At 30.4% G+C, this 20,564-nt stretch overlaps 1 protein-coding gene across 2 annotated transcripts in view; it reads right to left on the reverse strand.

Annotated features, from left to right (window-relative positions):
* LOC111632977 (pre-mRNA-splicing factor RBM22-like) overlaps positions 1-19,341 on the reverse strand; it is a 26,167-nt gene extending 6,826 nt beyond the window's left edge. Inside the window, exons 1-6 of one of the 2 annotated variants that reach the window (XM_023377491.1) lie at positions 19,208-19,341; positions 11,799-11,852; positions 10,158-10,320; positions 9,892-9,992; positions 9,617-9,789; positions 4,381-4,581 (exon numbers count right to left, since the gene is read on the reverse strand). In XM_023377491.1, coding sequence (XP_023233259.1) covers positions 4,381-4,581; positions 9,617-9,789; positions 9,892-9,992; positions 10,158-10,320; positions 11,799-11,852; positions 19,208-19,261 — 746 coding nt within the window. In that variant the 5' untranslated portion in view covers positions 19,262-19,341. Of the gene's footprint in view, positions 1-4,380; positions 4,582-9,616; positions 9,790-9,891; positions 9,993-10,157; positions 10,321-11,798; positions 11,853-14,186; positions 14,227-19,207 lie in introns of those variants that run through there. The other variant, XM_023377492.1, reaches the window with a different exon arrangement.
* Positions 19,342-20,564: the final 1,223 nt, after the last annotated feature.

The following is a 20,564-nucleotide window of genomic DNA, read 5'->3' on the forward strand; positions in this document are numbered from 1 at the left end:
GACTAGAAAAAAATCCATGTAATGAATCTAAATGAAAAGCAGTGTCTAATGGTAAGCTCATAATAATGATAAATTTATCATAAAATAGTTTAACAATAAGTAAATATTTTTAATGTTCAGAATAAACAATACTATTTTATTTCTTGTTATTATATATGAACAAAATCAGAATAAAACGCAATGTGTTTCAAGTGACATTGAGTTTTACATAATAGAAATTTAATGAATTTTACAGTTTAGTAATTATGAAAGTGGTGTAAGTCCATTTATGGCCCAGAAAGAATATATTAGTTTGGATAAATTCACATAGAAGTCTTTATGCAATCAACTTACATATTTCTAAAGTCATAGAAACATTGTCAAACTTAGTATACTTTGTTTATATTTTTGAATCAACTAAAATGCAAATGTTTAAATATCTCGAAAGAAGAAAAAATGGACTTACACCACTTTCAAAATAAACGGTCCAATTAATAATATAAACTGCAGGTAAACAGCGTATGTCTGGTGAGAACCACAGATTGCCAGATAAGTTTTATAAAAAGTAAAAAATTCCTTGAAATGTAGCCCCAATTATTTTTTAAAGTGGCCAAAAATGTAGTAAGTCACCCAAATGTAATAGCCTAGATCCATATAATTATCTCAATCTGCTACTTGGGTCCAATCTTGCAATCTAAACCCAGTCATATTTTATGAAATAAGAGAGAGAGAGAGAAAAAAAAATATAGTAATCCATATGTAAGATGATAGCCAAAAATGCATTATAATAAAAACAAAGTCATATTGACCATATTAGAGTTGTTCTTAGTCCATTGCTCTCTTACATCATGGAAGCACTACAATCTAAACAAACCAGTTAACATATGTATATCACAGTTCAGGCAGAATTTTCACTTCAAATTATGAAATAGCAATATTTTAAAAATAACTGAATTCCTTAACATGTAAATTTCTATATCCCCTTCAGGGACTACAGTTATGAAGTAATGGGATTTCAAACTATCCAAGTTTGAATTAACAAGGATTTCCTATATATATTATAATTAGTATCATTAAATAAATTTACTGCAGAAAAAATTCCAAAAATCGAATAGAATATTACAAAAAGAAGGTACTTAGATATAAAAAATAGGAATGAAAATATCATGCCAAAACATATATGAGAATAAAAAAATAAACAAATACCAAAAACAAAAAAAGGGTTCAATTTCTTGCAGAAGATCAAATATCATTGAAGTAAACTTAAATAGTACCAATTTGTCACTTGCATACAAATATTCTGAAAATAAATTTCAAATTATAAACTAATGAACAATTCCAAAGATTAGGATGAGGAGAAATGAAAATCAATGGAAGTATTTCAGATTCTAAGTAAAGTCTAGATCAGGGGTGTCCAACCACGGCCCAAGGCAAGTTTCAATGCGGCTCAATAAATGCGTAAACAAAACCGACAAATTCTTTTATTTTATTTATTTATTTAAACAGCACAAACTCAAAAAAGAAGTTTCACAAATTCGTAAACTTTATACATATTTTATTTTTGAGTGGAAAGGAAATATTTTCAAATACTTGGAAATGTATGAATGAGGAAGATATACTAAATAAAGCTGGAGTTGTGGCTCAAAGGAGTACAGACTCAAATTCAGGGAAAGGAGAGAAAGGCCAAAAGATAAAAAGTAGTGAGAAAGGTTAAATAGACCTTCTGTTATGCAAATATTGACCCTTAATTTTCCAACTTTCCTCACTTCTGTATCTTTTGTCCTTTCTCTCCTTTCAGGTTTATAATCCTTTGAGTCACAACTCCAGTTTTATTTAGTATTCCATCCAGTGTTGCAAGATTTGGCTACCCTTTTATTAGTTTGGTGTAAAAAATATCATTTGGTGCATTGGCTATTTTTTGGGCTACATATTATTTATAAATATATTAGTTGAATAAAAATGCACTTTAAAATGGTGTTTCATCGCTTTTTATTAATTAGAGACCCAAATAAAACAAATATTTGTGTTTTTCAAATAAATTTTTGTTTGTCTCCTTTATAATAAATGAATTTATCTATTTCTAAGTAAAAATTGAGTGTTTGTAAGTGATTTTTTAAAATATCTCTTTTTGTAATAAAGTTTTAATACTTATTACTATAATCTAGACATGTTAATCCTTAAATATACTTGTATATTTAAGGATTGGGCCAAAATATACATGGGGCCCAAAACTCCATGACTTCTTTCAATGTGGCCCAGAAAAACAAAAAGGTTGGACACCCCTGATCTAGATGAAGAATCAAAAATAATGCTTTTTATTCAATATAAGAACATGTGCCTGGATAAATTAAATATATTGATAATTACCAGACTTCTTAATAAAATGGAGAGAATTTCTTTTTCTTCCTTAGGACTCTATGATAAATATTCATGGTTGCAAATGTTAGAATACCTGAGAACTCATACTACACTAAATTGATTTTTTCTGTCATTTAGGAATTTTTATATGCAACATACAGATGTTTATTAATTATTTTGGATTTATTTCTGGGTGTATCCTGATTCAATCAAACATTAACCACTAAAATCACAAACTCATCATGTGCAGATCTAAGAAACACTATTTAGGTGTATTTTCTTACACAGACATTATTAAACATGTTGAAAAACTAAATTTGGTCAAGAATGGGAAAATTCTGAATATTTATAAGAACAGGAAGAACTGTATTAACTGCCAAGAAGTAGATACACTTTCGATGTCTGGATATTCAGTATGAAATGACTAATTTTAGACATTTATTTATTATTTTTATGCCTTTTATTTTTTGTTAATTTTTAAATTTACGAGGGTGGATCAAACATAAATGGGATTTATTTTATGTTTTAAAATTATTTATTAAAAATAAAAAAACATTATGATTTATTTTTCTACATAGCTTCCTGCTATAGAAATACNAAATGGGATTTATTTTATGTTTTAAAATTATTTATTAAAAAATAAAAAAACGTTATGATTTATTTTTCTACATAGCTTCCTGCTATATAAATATATTTTTCCCAGTGAAAAGGAAGGTTTCTTATTCCAGTATCATAGAATGAAGTTGGTTGCATCAGGAGCCAATTCAGCACGAATTCCTCCACTCCTGCATTATCTTCGAATCACTGCCTTCCTATAGCTTCTTTAAGCAGCCCAAACGTGAAAATTGCAGGGCGATAGGTCCAGGCTGTAGGGAGGATGATCAAGTGCAGTCCAGTGCATTTCGTTAAGTTTTGAGATTGTTAGAGCTGCAGTATGGAACCTGGCGTTGTCATGGAGGAGAATGACATCTCGATTGCTTGACAGCTTCCATAACTTATTCCGACCTGCTCTGCAATTTCGCAAACTCTGATTCATCTCTCCTCTTCAATAATGTCTCAAACCGCTTGAATATTTTCGCTTGTGATGCTGGTCCAAGGATGGCGATCGTTTCTGATTTTCCACTCATGTCTGTCCTTCCTTGAACTTTTTATGCCAGGCAAACACACGAGTCCTTGACAGTGTTTAATCCCCAAACTGTGCAGTCAATCTGCAAAAATTTTCTGTCGTGTTGACTCCTTCATGAGCAAGAAATTGTATGATTATGTGTTGCACAATAGAGGGGTGTACCTATTGCTCTGACATTGTGAGTACTACTGACGAATTGGTTGAAAGTATGAAATGGCCAGCATTTTCCACTCTTAATGACTCTACCCAATCAGACTAGAAGCATGGGCCCTGTACTACCAACCTTAGTTGCTGAGGAACAAAAATCCCATTTATATTTGATTCACCCTCGTATATTAATGATTAAATATTTGTTGTTCTAACATATGACTTTTGTATTTTAAGTAATTTTATTTTAGGATCTAATTATGGCCACGAGAACTAAAAATATTTTTATAGATATAGAGCTGATTATGAAGTTTTATTTTGAATTATTTGTTTATTCAATATATCTGTATTTTTGTTTTTACTTTGAAGCCATAAATCTGATAATATATGTCAATATTATGAAAAATTGTAAGAATTCCTTCAATAATTACTTTGCAAAAACAATTATAATTAAACTTTTAAAATTATTCATTTGCCAACTAAATTTAATGGCTTGAAGTACATTATATATTTTGTTGTAAATCTAAATATTTAAGAATTGTTGACATTGTCATCATATGTAAATAATAGTTTTATTGATAACATTTACTCAGTATACCACAATAAGTGATAAAAACTTTGTGCAAATGTATTTATAATTTTGAGTTACATAAAAAATCTATCTGAAATAACATCATTGACTTTACATGTAACTATTCATAACAAATCCAAACAGAATTTAACATAAACTTAAAGAAATTTTGCTAATTTATAAATTATTAATTTCTTACCTGAGTTCTTTTTCAGTTATTCTTTCTCCAAGATTACCAACATATAAAGTTGTAATTGTTTTATCTTCAGGAGCTTCCAATTTTGGCATTGCTGCAGCTCTCCTTAATAATTTATCTGCTACAGGATCATTTAAACCATAATAACGATCTTTAATATTTTGATCTGCTAAAGGATCATCAGGATCTGTTGGCTTTTCATGTCTACATAGTAATATAATATATAAATGTATAATGAATAATAATATACACTATATATATAATGAGTACACTGTAAATCCTCCAATAGATGTTGTAGACCTGGTGTCTCCTATAAACACAAGTTATTTAGTTTAAACTGCTAAATAGATGCCAAATTTCCAGTAGCTGCCAGGTGTCATTAAATTCCTATGCTCAACTCACAAAGCTTAAAAGTGTCTGTATGTGCTGTGGTAATTTTCCTGTTGTAGTAAAAACATTTTTCAAGGGTTTCCACAGGAAACCCTTGAAAAATGTTTTTACTACAACATCAAAGATTTTATTTCAGTTACCTCCTGAAGTATATCGTAAATATGTGAATGGGAACATCTCTTATTTTCTGTTACAAACTCTATTTTACACAGTGAACTAGACATTGATTGGAATGACAACAAAGAGACCTTACAGCATTACCTTCAAACAGAATGCAGTTGCATATGCAAAAAGTACACATTAGTAGTAGTGTGAAAATTCAAAATGCATCCAAAGTGAATTCATGTGTGGAAGAGTAGGCATGATGCTCTTAAGACTTTTTTAATCTTCTGAAACTGTGTTTTCTTAATCAAATGAATCAAAGTTCTTAAGACTATCAAAAATAAGAGTGAAGCAAAGAGGATGGCAAGAGGATGGTGCAAGATGATCAACAAAGAATTAGAAGAAAAGGTTCTACAGTGGATTTGTGAACAGTGAGAGAAAATAACAGATCTCCAGATGGATGGTGATGGTCAAAGCAAGAGAAATCTTCATCCAGTTAGATGAAAGTGATAAGTAAATGTGGTGTTCACAGCTAGCAGAGGATGGCTAAAAAAATTCATGAAACATAGATATGGTAATACAATAACAACTCTATTCTTATGGTAGTAATGTTGTGTAATAGCATACATTTTATTAAATAAAACAGAGAAGTTCTTGTGAATTACTTGCAGTTTTCATTATTTGGGTGAGAATGAGTGATGGGAACAAGACTACCGAATTTCTCCCATTTTTTTATCACTAGTTTGGATGCAAAATTCTGCAAGAATTAAATAGACATTGGGTCTCTTAAACATGCCAGGGGCTAAATATATTTTGTTCCATAGATACCTGTGCATCTATTAAGAGGATTACAGTATATTATATACATTAAAAATTTTTTGTTTAATAGTATACTTGCTTACTGGAGAATAAAATCAATAAAAATAAAAACCATTCAACTATCCAGCAAAATTCTTTAATAATTTAAAAACGTTTTCAAACGCATTAAGCGTTCATCATCAGTTATTTCTCTAATTCGAAATGTGAAATTCGAAAAATTACGCAACAAAAATTCCAAATAACGATTATGTAAAAAATTAAAAGATAACGTGTTACAAACAAAAGTGCTATATACAAATTTTCGTGTGCTTAATAAACAAAAATAATAATAACAACAACAAATAAATAAATAAATAAAATATCTATCAACGATCATCATAAGCCTGATTGAGCCTTTTATATAGATCTATGCCAAATCGTCGCAAAAAGATTTCCAAGCGGACAAAAGCCCGTCGGCATCCCTATAGTTGATACACTGTGCGCTCTTCTGTGCCTATGGATTTCCAGCTTTTCGAGATATTTTACCGCGTGTCTAGATGACTACATCGACAGCACCGAATGTCTTCCTGCCCCGAGTAATTACCTGGAAGCTTTACAACAAAGAGTGAGAAAATTTACCCTAACTCCTTTAGCCAATTATCTAGGTATGAGGTCTGCTACTTTACAAGCTCCTAGGACATCACGAATTTTTGCTTTCGGAAAAACACATAAACCTGGTTCGCAGTTACGGCCTGTGGTAGAAAAATGTAATGCTCCAACTTTCAGAATAGAAAAACAACTTGTTAAATTTATACAAGGAAAGATGCAGGTTTTGCCTTTTTTGATAAAAAACTCGGTGGACTTGATCCAGAAACTGGAAAATGTTGTGCTCATGAATGAGGAATGGATGACAGTGTTAGATTATAAGGTGTTATATCCATCAATCAAACTGCCTCCATACTTTTGTGCTCTGAGAGATTTTTTTATTCGCTAATGTTAATAATGCTACCAAATACCACATGCAGATTTTGGAATTAGCAGACTTGATTTGTCACACATCTTTCTTTGAATTTGAAAATAATACTTATCTACAGGGACGGAGAGTACCGATGGGTAGCCCCATGTCGTCGGTCCTCTGCGAATTGGTACTTCGTAATCTAGAAAACAGTATCATCCCTTCCTTACAACAAGATATATTAATATATGTGAGATATGATGATGATGTATTTATCTTGTGGAAGGATAATCACATCATCAAGCATTTTGTAGATCAGATAAACAGTAACCCATATGGTTTAACCTTGGAATTGGAGCAACAAGAGAGTAGTAGCGTCAATTTCTTGGATCTGACTATAACATGAATAAAAGGGGAAGTCTGAACCAATATTTATCGTAAACCGACATCTATATCCATCATTATCCCTAAGAATTTGGCAGATCCGGAGCATATTAAAATGTCGGTATTTCGATCTTGGATAAGGAGAGCACACACGCATTGCACAAATGTTGTTTGTTAAGGAGTTACAATATATACGAAGAACTGCCATGCAGCATGGCTACGTGAGAAGAAGAATAGAGGCTCTCATTAAGAAAGATAATAATCTTACAAGGAGGCAAAAGCAAAACCACCAAAAAAAAAAAAAAAAAATGGTCCTGATTATATACCCTTCCTTAAACCATTATCAAGAGGGTTTCCAAAAGTAAGAACTTGCAGATAGTTTATCGACGTAATCCACTATCTACAGAATGTTAAGGAATGACAAGGGGGATTATGAATGCAACTCCTTAACAGGAATATACTCAATACCACTAAGAGACTGCAGGTTCAACTCTAACTTAGTATATATAGGTGCAACTTTGAGGAATTTGAAAAAAAGAATCAATGAGCATAAGCTTTCAGTAAACAAAACAATTGACAGCACGGTCCTTGCCACTTATGCTAAACAACAAGGCATTACTGTTTTCTGGGACCAGGCCTCTATAATAAAAGCCACCACATCTAGACACGCGATAAAATATCTCGAAAAGCTGGAAATCCACAGGGCACAGAAGAGCACGCAGTGTATCAACTATAGGGATGCCGACGGGCTTTCGTCTGCTTGGAAATCTTTTTGCGACGATTTGGCATAGATCTATATAAAAGGCTCAATCAGGCTTATGATGATCGTTGATAGATATTTTATTTATTTATTTATTTGTTGTTATTATTATTATTTTTGTTTATTAAGCACACGAAAATTTGTATATAGCACTTTCATTTGTAACACGTTACCTTTTAATTTTTCACATAACAGTTATTTGGAATTTTTGTTGCATAATTTTTCAAATTTCACATTTTGAATTAGAGAAATAACTGATGATGAACGCTTAATGTGTTTGAAAACATTTAAAAATTATTAAAGAATTTTGCTGGATAGTTGAGTGGTTTTTATTTTTATTGATTTGTTGTTTATATAAAATTATCAGTATTGTTAATATAATCTTTAAATATAAAATAATTTGATAGTAAGAATAATTTATTCTTTGAATCATATTATGTTGTATGAAATTGAAGTAGGTTTTGAATCATCAACTAAAGTCATTTTGAACAATACCAAAAGTAAAATAATTTGTTACATTTATGTAAAAAGATATTTTCATGAAATAACTGAGAAGATAACCTGTCACTAGATTTAACATTCAATGTATAAGTGAACAGTATCACTGGAAAAAAAATTTAGGTGGAAATATGACTGCAATAAAAAGTGAAACATTATGAATTTAATATTTTTTCTATGGATCCCGAATCTTACTTTTTACTTTGATGGTTTTTTTAGCTAGCTTATATATCAAGATTTATACTTTGGAGAATCTTGCATATCTAACCATAAAAGTATGTTGTGTTTAAAATATCTTGAAGTTTCCAACTAAAAGTTATTAAACAGTTAAATCATTACCCTCCAAAAGTAAGTTTTTTTTTGAAGTTAATTTATAAACAGATTTTTATAAAACAACAAAAATTACTCAAATGTTTTTACTTTGAATGAACTCAGCATATAAATTTTACAAATAACTACATACAATGTGTTCAAAAAGTTCCAGGAATGCTGTTACTGCAGACATAATTGTCACCATCTCTATATCACTGCTAAAACTAATCATCCTCTAACCTTGTATTCAAATTCCATTGAATGAGACTCATTCTGTAGTAACCAGTGATGGTTTGAAATTGGTATGCTTTTTTTTTTTGGTTGTCACAATTTTCAAGATGGAACAAAGAGTCACAACCAAATTTTGTTCTAAATGAGATAGAAGTGCCATAGAAATATTTCTGATGATGAAAATGATGCAAAATCGCATTTTTCAATTCAAGAGGACTTATCAATCATAAATTCATGCCTTCTGAGCAGACTGTGAATGGACTTTTCTATGCAGAAGTACTTGTATTTGCAGGGTTAGATCAAAAATATACAAATTGGGAGAATAGTTTCCTCACCATGGTAATGTTCTGGTAATTCATTGTTCATTGTTTCACAATTTCTTACTAGAATATTAGTCACAGTGATCAACCATCCATTTTACTTGCTTGATTTGGCTCCAGCCAACTTTTTCCTATTTCCTAAATTGAAACAGCACTGCAAGGAGACTGTTTTGAAGATGTATACACCATTCAGAAGAATGTGATGTCATCTTGAATTGATTCCACAGGAGAAATACACACATGCCTTCCAGCAGTTGCACAAGTTTTCTCAAATATGTATTAAGGGAAAAGGAATGTACTGTATGTTGGATAATAAACAATAAAAAAATTTTATTTATCTGAGAAATTGTGTTCTTAGTAACATTAGCCTTGAAATTTTTTGAACCCACTGTACACATTATAATATGTTATTTGTAAATAGCCTGAAAATGAAATCATTTTCATGAAATCATGAAAACCATATATGTCAGGATGAATTTCAATACAAACCTATATGGACATTCTTCACCCCTCCTACATTCTCCCTTTACCCAGAAACTACAAATATGAGGTCTATTTCGTTTATAATACGGAGTTGTTCTTGCCAATTTCATTAGAAGTTCACTTGGTGCTTGAACTTTGCCAAGGGCACCATATGGTTGATTATTATCTGAGTTTTGGACCTACAAACAAAAAATTTTGTTTTTATTTCAGAAACCTCTTAAATATTTTATTATTATAATCAACATAATCAACAAATTATTTAATAAATAATTAAATCTTACTTCACGCTCAATATTTTGGGAATAATATTCTTTGTTAACTTCAGATTTTGGAATCTCATCTTTCAAATTAGAGGCATAATCTCTAACTTGTACTGGGAGACCTTTTAAAAAATATAAATTTGTTTTAAAAGCAGTTTATTCAAATTACTGTTTAATAATTCAAATGAATTAAATTCAGCATAAATATTTTACTTCTTTAATTGATTTAATTAAAATCTAAATAAAAATAAAACTTTTTAATTGAAAATAATTAGGATATTACTTACCAAATTCTAGATCAAGTAGACATGTCTGACACACATTTTTCATTTTACCACAAGTCTGACACACTTCTGTTTTTTTAAAACGCATTCTTGCTCCTGGACACCAACGAAATACAGTAAATGGTCTTGAACAAATTTTGCATTCCTTTCCAAAACGCTCTTTTGTCTAATTTAAGCAAAATGTATTTAATTCATTTAATTTTGAAAATGTTTTATCAATTATCATAAAATCCAAGAATATCAAAAATCTTTTTTACAATACCTAAAGATTATGTACATTTATAGAATGTATATACATGTGTGTATATATATTCACCAGATTTCCATTTAAAAACTTTTCATTTTGGCATTTATAGAATGTATATACATATGTGTATATATATTCACCAGATTTCCATTTAAAAACTTTTCATTTTGGCAGTAAAAGTAATTAAAACCAATAATTTTATGAAGGTATTTTTTTTTTATCACAAAACTAGTACAGTACCTTTGAGTAACTATAGTTCAAATATCCATAATATTTTGAATTAATTAATACCCATAAGCTATCAATGTGAAAATTATAATTTTTATGAATTGTTAACAACTGTATAGACCCATGACACTCAAACATCCAAAGAGAATTTTCCTATTAAGCTAGGAATTTTATTAAATTTATATATATTTAATGAGAACAACTTTGAATATCAAATTACTTTATTACCCAAACTGAATAGATTATCCACTTAAGTTATGCATATTTAATTAATATATCACTTTAAAATTAACAGTTACTTGATTTTATTTATTACTTTATACATATTTTACTAATGAATGTCATGATAAAGTAGTGCCTTTTGTGGTACAGTAGCCAAAAATACTGTTTATCCAATGTAATGTGAAGTGATGCTACCCTGGATGAATGGAAACTTGGATAAAATGGACAGCCATAGCCATTTGAAATTAAAAATTACCAATATGAAAAATTTACATAGTACATTTTTTAAGTCTCTTTAAAAAGAGACTTTATACTTTAGTTAATTACAAGAACAACCTTTTTTATATCATTTATTATTCAGCTAATATGTATAAAAGTTTTACAAATAAAAAAACATTATTGTAGTTACATTTTAATATGAATGGTTTGTCTCAAGTTGAAGTTAAATGATAAAAATTAACTAAAGTTATTTTGTAATAAATATCATTTTAAACTTTTTTTAAAAGTCCTTTAGCAATTTTTGTTTTGTAGCAATTCCTCCCTTCCTTGCTACAATGTTCTGCAGCCATCTCAGCATCAATTTTTATGGGCATAATAGAGTGTATCCTGGATATGCCAAGATGTGTTCCTCACCACCTTGTTGAATGTGGGATTGACCAAATCTATGCAATAGGCATCCTCTCAGTGTCTACAGGTCAGAAAAATAAAAAAAAAGAAAAAAGGGGGGAGCACAATCACTCCTCAATACAATCAAGGTTGAAAGTATTAAAGTATTTATGCACTCTGTGCATTCATAGCAAAGCTTTTATGAATTATATATAAAACAAGAAATTTACTTATAGGTTCACCTTAGATAACAAATATGGAATCTCAGTTAATCAAGATTTTAGTATATTTATAAATTAACATCTAAGGCAAAGTTTAGCCTTGCATTAAAATTAACTTACCATTCGTATATAAGGATTGTCTCCTAGACATGTTTGACATAATATAGGAAATTCCTTTAAAAAATAAATAAAAATTAGTAGAATTACTTTTATATTAAACATAACCAGTGATGGTTTGAAATTGGTATGCTTTTTTTTTTTGGTTGTCACAATTTTCAAGATGGAACAAAGAGTCACAACCAAATTTTGTTATAAATGAGATAGAAGTGCCATAGAAATATTTCTGATGATGAAAATGATGCAAAATCGCATTTTTCAATTCAAGAGGACTTATCAATCATAAATTCATGCCTTCTGAGCAGACTGTGAATGGACTTTTCTATGCAGAAGTACTTGTATTTGCAGGGTTAGATCAAAAATATACAAATTGGGAGAATAGTTTCCTCACCATGGTAATGTTCTGGTAATTCATTGTTCATTGTTTCACAATTTCTTACTAGAATATTAGTCACAGTGATCAACCATCCATTTTACTTGCTTGATTTGGCTCCAGCCAACTTTNAGAGTTGATATTTGGCACAGAGTATTAGGTGCCCAAATCATTTGCGCATAAAAAAATCCAGACTCTTAGGTAGTCAGGGGACCAAGAATTGAGTCAAAATAAAGTACAAAGTGGCAACCCTCTTCTACAAACAGGCAAAACAGGCACTTCACCCCACTAAAGTCAGGTGGGGAAGAATACCACCCATAATCATTCTAAGAAGTGAACTCTGACCTTAGGACTGAACATGTAGTTTCTTCTATGTTAAATAAAATTTGTAATCTAATTTTGTAAATTTGGGAGTGCTTCAAATATGACGTTAAAACGGTTTTATGTCGTTACAAGTGGGTTTTTTTTAACATTATCTAGTATAGTAAAATCGTAGGACCGATAAACATTTGAAGTTATATTAGGGCTGTCGTTACATTCGATGACATTATAATCGGGTTAAACTGTATATTGTTTGTGCAAAATAAAAAAATAATTTCGGACGATACAACAACCATGACTATTTTTTTTTTCAAAAACGGGAACTTTTCGTTATGCATTGACAAAAATTCAACCCGGGCTGATACCCAATGGAGAGAAATTTTGAAATCAGATATGTTAATTTCATCAAAGATGCATCGTGGACGATCTCGTGGTTGTGGCCGAAGTTTAAATGATCACGCCCAAAAGCACAATATCAAAGAAGATAGGAGAATGAGAACGAGACCTACCTTGAGCATTAAAGTGATTCTGTCTCTGAGACATAGTCTTATCCCAAATATGGTTTTGCCATTTTACTTGTTTGAGATTTAGAACAAAATCTTTGTATTTAATTATGAATTTCAAATAACAGTAATTTGTTTTGTATTAAACATATTAAAATCATTAGATAATATGATACTTTGGTTTTCCTAAAATAGGCATTCATTTTAATAATAGACCAACTTTAGAAATAATTAATGAAGCGTTTTTTAGTGAATAATCCAGGATGCATGAAGATATGATAATATAGAGCTGACCTTATATGATAAAATTTCACATATATTACTATGTTACAAACTAAAGGTGAATTAAACAAACTTCATTAATGTGAATGTAATGACTACAGTAATATCATAGCATAGGAACAATTTTCTGTTGAGCAAAGATACAATTTAAATAAACCTTTAGTATCTTGCATGACCACCTCTTGCATAAATACATGCAGTGTTACAATTCAGCATAGAAGATACAGGTACCATATTCTATCTTATGATAATTTGTCCACAGATGTTACTACTGTCTCTTCAGATCCCTCACACTTATAAATAACTAAAGCTGACATCCATCTGGTCCCACAAATACTTGAAGGGCAACAATTCTGGAGACAGGGCAAACTAAAAAAGTGTGGCAACATGATGGAGACATTTCTGGAAAATCCTAACTGTGACTTGTTGGAAAATGGCTGTTTGAAGACCTGCCATAAAAGCAACACAAGATTGCAGGATTTCCTGAATGTATCGCTGTACTATCAATGTCTCCACTACTAGAGGTGATTTACCATCATGAGACAGTTTCCAGACCATTATGCCAGGTAAAAGAGCATTGTGCTCTCAACACAGGACTGAAGTGATCCAGTGGTCATTTGTTCCCAAATAGAATCATGATTTATAGCTAAAGATAATACCTGCCAGTCCATAGCAATCCATGTTGCTGTCATGACACCATTGCAAATGAAACCAAAGATGTTGAGCTATTGCTATTTTTTATTACATCTTTCCTCTTTTACTTAAATTTCATTATACCCAAAATAATGATACTCTTCACAGATGGTGGCAATATGAAGAAGAAAACCATAATTATCAGCCCATCTATAACGCCACTGCCATGCTAAAAATCTTCAAAATTTGTTTATACAACTTCCTCTACGATCTTATTACCTCTAATCTGTATCTTGTTCAACACTTTGGTGTCCATATTTCTCCGCTGCAACTAACTTGCTGCACATAGAATACAAAATAATTAAACTTCAAAAATAAATAATCACCTATATTATATATTTGGATTAAAAAAAAAACTCAATTCTGTTATCCCGGTTTTCTACTATATAAACTAAGTAATAAATTTAATATTTATGGTCTGTACATCAAATGGCTTAACATTACTTTTTGTAGCAATCATATTATCTGATTATAATTTTTAGAATTTTTTCTCCCTTAACTGGTGTTCAGCAAGGGTCAACTCTCGACCATCTTTTCTTTATAACATACATAAATAGTTCCTTAAACCTCAATTCAAAAACCTTAATATAAACAATATCAAACTTATCAATAGTAATCTATGATAAATGTTATAATTTAAACACAACTACTTAAATTTTATTCACTTTTATATACATTGAACAATATAGAAACAAGTATATTGTTATGTATGTATAAGAGTTGAATGAAAAGTTCAAGCTTAACCAAGGAGGAGTGATGCAAGTGAATATAAAACTGGCACAATCTGTACCTGGACTTGTCATGGAACATCTCTATAATTTTCACCATTTTACTCATACTTATTAGCAGATACTATCATCAGAGGAAACTAGTAAGCAAAATAGAAAGAAGTTTAGAATTTGCAATAGAAGTTTGGTGTATTGTACTATCATCTAATATTTCTTCAAAAAAGGAATATTGATGAAAGACAACCACACCAATATGCAAGAATATACAAGGAGTGTCTAATATTAAAGATACAGGCCAAAATTACACTAACATTTGCAATTAAAGAAAATATTTAATACATTCCACAAAAAACTACATACTTTCACTTATTTCTTGACATAATCTCCATAAACATTGAGACATTTATCCCAGCTTGACATTAGTTTGAACATCTCTTCATGGTACTGTTGCTTGTCAAGTTACTTGAAGAAGTCCAGAATGATGTCTTGCAATTCCTCCTGATCTGCAAAGCATTTCCCCACCAAAAATTTCTTTAAAGGTCTGAATAAATGAAAATCTGAGGGGGGCTAAATCTGGACTATACAGAGGATTTTGCAGGACCTCCCAATTCTGCTGTGCCAACCACAGTTTGGTTTGATTTGATGTGTGGTCTTGTGCCATCATGCAAAAGTTTAACTCCATCGTGTAATTGTTCTGACCTTTTTCTTCTAATGGCTGTATGCAATTTCTGGAAGTCTTACAGTATCTGTCACTGTTAATGGTTGTGCACGGTTCGAAGAATTCACACAGCAGTAGGCCTTCACTATCCCAGAATATGGTAGCCATAATTTTGCAAGCAGATGGCTGAGTTTTGAATTTTTTTTTTACTGGGAAAGCTGGAAGTTTCCATATCATCCAGCTTCCCCAGTAAAAAAAAAAGGATTGTTGTTTTGTCTCTGGGGTAAACTCATAAACCCAAGTTTCATCTCCGGTAATGATGCTTTCAGCAAAAAAATTCCTTTCTTGGTGGTATCGGGTGAGATGTTGAAGAGAAGAATTCATTCCATATGTTTTTTTGTTCATTGGAGAGCATTTTCGACACCCAGTGAGCCAAAACTTTGTGGAAGTTTAGGTCACATATGATTTCATGCACACAACTGTTAGGAATGCCAGCCATTGCAGTAATTTCACAAACTTTAATGCGACAATCTTCCCTAATCAAACATTTGACAACTATCATCAGTGTGTGAGGTCCTTGGTCTGCCTCTATTGTTCTCCCAATTATCATTCAGCTCCATTTGTCCATCTTTAAATTTTTGGCATCAAACGCCGACTTCTTTTCAGCTTAAAATGTTTGGGCCATAAATGCCCTGTAATCTGCGATAAACTTCGCTCTGATTAACTCCTTCATATTGCAAAAATCTGATAACTCCAAGTACTTCATACTTCAAATACTCTGTGATTACACATGCCATGTTTATTTGCTTCCTGACTCTGAGTTATCCAATTTAGATCCCATTGTTCAATAACACTAATATTAGTTTAGTACAGAAAATTCAAAAGTCTTTTTCATAAAAATTCCTAAAAAACTATTCTAGGAGAGCAATTCTATGTACTGTAAGCTACAACTTCTAGATATTAAAAAAAACCTCTCTCATTTTTTCTAGCAAATTTTAATTAAATGAACTAATGTTTTCATCTATTTTTCAGGACATTTGAAATTATGCTAAACTGAGGAAGGCTATTCAAAATGGCTGGAAATGTTAGTTCATTTAATTAAAATTTGCTAGAAAAAAGTGAGAAAGGTGTTTTTGAATATTTTCTAGAAGAGTTCATAATTATAAAGGCTTTTTCTGTTTCTACATATTGTGATATTTATTCATGATATATCTAAAACATCAGAAATTCAACATTCCTTGAAAAGTATTGCACAACTTTTTCTGGGATTTTCATCCAAGTACTTTTGATATTATTGTAACAGGCTAATGAGATTGAGCTATGTTTACTTCTTAAATATTTGATAATACAAACATTGGTCTAATAAAATCATTAAAATGATACAATGGAATTACAGTAACTACTAGTAACAAATATGATACTAAAGGTCACCATTATTATGATGTAATTTGAATCCAAGATACACCATATTTTCAGAAATATTGAAAAAAAATATAACTTATATTTTTTAAATATCATAACTTGAAAATCTATTAACAACATGTAATTCAACCATATTATTTGTATACTATTGCATTTAATAATACTAGCACATAATTGAAATAAAAAAATTCCAGTAATTTAATCTTCAAACATCTCTAAGATCAATAATTATATTAAAACTAAATGATTGCCAGATTACATTGGGATATATAAGAAATATAGCCCAATGAAATCTGACAATCATTTGGCTTCAATTTAAACTACTATACTGCAAGCAAATAATTAAAATAAATATTTAAAGTACTGGAGAGGACTGACAATGATTATATATTATATTTTGTCTGATAGCTTATATCTTGGTCAACAAACTGAAACTAAGACCAGTTTTGGTATTGGTACACTTTAGGATGAACTTGTCTTTCTATGGCTGTCACAACCCTTTTCTGGTCTACCCAGAATCTTATAACCCTGATCTGAAACCAAAATGTCTAATGTCTGATTTTTTATGAAGCTTACAAAATACCTTTACTTTTTGCAGATTCTCTTTTTGTTTATCTCCAATAATTGTGATAATTCTGAAAAAATAACTATGTATTTAATATCAGTTAAGAGCATTTAATTTTGTATTATAATTTAAACATTCATTTGCAACACAAATCCAAGAATGCATTAAAATTTGTGCACTGTTTTCTCAGTATAATAGTTTATATAAACAATAACAGTTTTAAAGCTTAAATCACTTTCTTAATTTCTTTACTTGGTAAACTTTTCAGTATTTATTTAATTTACACAATTTTCTTCCTATCTGTACAACTGGAAATACCTGGAATGCATCAGTTATAAACTTCTTTGTCATTAAATGACAGTATCTGTTTAATTAGCATCAAGGAAAACATTGAATAGTGATAAAAAACCGAAAATAAATTTATGGCAGTGATCATTAGTTTAATTGTAATTTTTCTTTAAATTATGTTACTAAATACAGTAGTATCTCTGTTTTTGTTGGCTTTGATTACAGTCGACCCCCCTATAATTACGATTCCTATAAAACTACGAAAAAATATACGTATTTTGGAAATGTTGAGTCGGATTAGTGTAGAATCGATTAATTTTATGGAAGAAAACCTTTCAATCAGCCGTAGTCCGTAAATTTGACACGTGTCGGGCTGTGATTGGAACGACTTGTAAGAAATCGGATTCCTAATAAATTGGAACGTATCTATATCTTATAGGGGGGTCGACTGTATTATAAATTTTTTCATAAAAAAATTTATCTCGGTTTTCATTTGTGTGCCCACAAGACCTCGCTGCTAATTTTGCAGAAACAAAAAGAAACCCACGCATTTTCCTGCTTGGTGTGGCATAGTTTCTTGTCGTGTGAGCATTATCCCGCACATCTAGCCGAACAATTCCACTGCCTTCCTTTCCTTTTAGCTCCATCATGGGACCAAAGAAAGTTTCCAGGGCCAGCAGCCCTTTGAATGTCATGTTAAATAATCAGTTATTCATCACATTAATCTTTTATATTCATTTTATATTAATTTTTTATTGTTTTTAGTATTAAACACTATATTTATTCTCTATAAAATGTGTTTTTGGTATGTATTTTGGAGTTTCTAGAACAAATTAATTGGATTTACATTGATTCATATGGAAATAACTGCCTCAGTTTTCATCAGTTTCGGATTGCGCCAATTGTTTTTGGATGGATATGTCAACAAGCTTTGTTAGAAATAAAACTTATTTATAACCCAAGAATTTACTTACTCTACTTTTTTCTTATAATTTTTTTCAATAATTATCAAAATTAATAAGTTAAGTTACACCATTTTAATTTTTACACATTTTGCTCAATTATTCAATCTTATCGCTGTGTTATCCATTACACTTGAAACCTTTATATGTAGTTTATAATGAAGTTTCTTAACTGAAACAGTTAATTAATTTTAAGATTTTGAGAAGCATGATCAGAAATGAATAAGATTAAATATGTGGTTCCTCTCATCTGAGGAAATGAGGCAAAAATTAAACTCAGATATGCTAAATATATTTAATTATCAAAGAGAAAAATAAAAGAAAAAAATACCTCAAAAATTCAACATTTGTTCATAAATTAATATGTATAAATGTCATGTAATTCTTCCAGTTTTAATTTCTACGTATATATTATTTAACTTTATTTTTTATATGTGAAATTTAAATTTTTTAAACAATGAATTACATTTCAGTTGAAGTTTTGACATCAAACAAAAGTCTGATCATTAAACATTGTTTTCTTCTTCAAATTTTTCTACACGTTTTAAAATTTGTTGCGGATTTCCTAAAACGATTAACGGAGTAATAATATAAAGCTAATAATAATTAATATTTACCGATTCTTCCCAATTCAATCTATTATAAGTATTTGCACTTTTCGAGGTCGCCATTTTGAAGAAACGACTTCTATGAACGGATCGCTACACAATTATATCTATTTATAGCCAAATTTTAATCGATCGGCAAGTAGAAAAGTTTTAACGAGAATTTTATTTTTAAACGTAATAAATTATTATTTTAAAGTAAAAAAAATAAAATATTAGTTTTTTTATTAAATTAAAACAGTTTATTTATATTTTATCATGAGAATATTAATTAAATTTAAAAACCATTTTAAAACTATGAAATTATTTTTTTGTTTAGAACAGTTAGGCAGTTATTAATAATAAAATGGTCGTGTTTAATTTGTGCTTATACTCGTTTAATAAACTGAAGTGGCCAAAGCGGTTAACTGTCTGCCTACCGCTCTGAGAAACCCGGGATGAATTTATGAGAATTCATTCCCTGAATTAGCAAGACCATTCCCGATCTGAGAGACGCGGAAATAGTCTTGCTAAAATAAGACCAATATGTGTTTGGCCAGTGTCACAATGGGACGGCCGGGTGGTGAGGGACGGGGCCCGAAATATCCCGACGGACCATCCCCGAAAAATTCCTGGGGATTTTTCGACCCGTCCAGATTCGATTCCGGGTTTCCCAGAGCGGTGGGCTGCCACCTTGACCACTCGGCAATCAGGCTGTCAACATGTGGCGGATAAAAGGGGAGAGCTACGAACGTTTAAGTCTTCTCTATTCGTACAGTACATACACAAACACGCAAATTAAAATTCAATTGTTCGTTTCTTCGAACTTCAAATCGTTGTTTTTAAAAACCTTCATGATGACAAATGGTTTATCGAACCATCCGCAATACAATCGTCGCGCACATGTCCTTGTTAGTTATTCAAATATTTATAATTTTTGAGTTAGCCTTTTCCTTTAGTACTCTATATTTTTTATTTATTTTTGACTTTTTCCACTTATGAGTACTACGAGGGCATGAAAAAAGGTGCCTGTGAGCAACTTGTTTATACAAAGGGCAGGCTGATGTTTACCATTTCGGCAATCAACCTGCTAGGAAATATTTAGGAATCTTGGAATAGATTATGATTTTTTCTTTACGAAATCTGTCTGTAGCAAGTTATTCCCTTTCTTACATTTTGATAAATTTGTATTTTACACTACGTTCAATATCATAATTGGAATCAAAAAATAATGTTTAGATAAAATTTGCATTAAAAGAGTTTAAAAATCTGATTTAAAAAATTTACACTCCTTTTACACAATTTAAAAAATTCTGAAATTATAATCCTAAGACCGAGACTTTACAACATAAAAAACTAGCGTAAAGCACTCGTTGTAATTATTTTTTAT

Source organism: Centruroides sculpturatus, unplaced genomic scaffold (assembly GCF_000671375.1).
Source record: "Centruroides sculpturatus isolate CEXI.00-Female unplaced genomic scaffold, Cexi_2.0 scaffold814, whole genome shotgun sequence".
Taxonomy (NCBI): Eukaryota; Metazoa; Arthropoda; class Arachnida; order Scorpiones; family Buthidae; genus Centruroides; species Centruroides sculpturatus.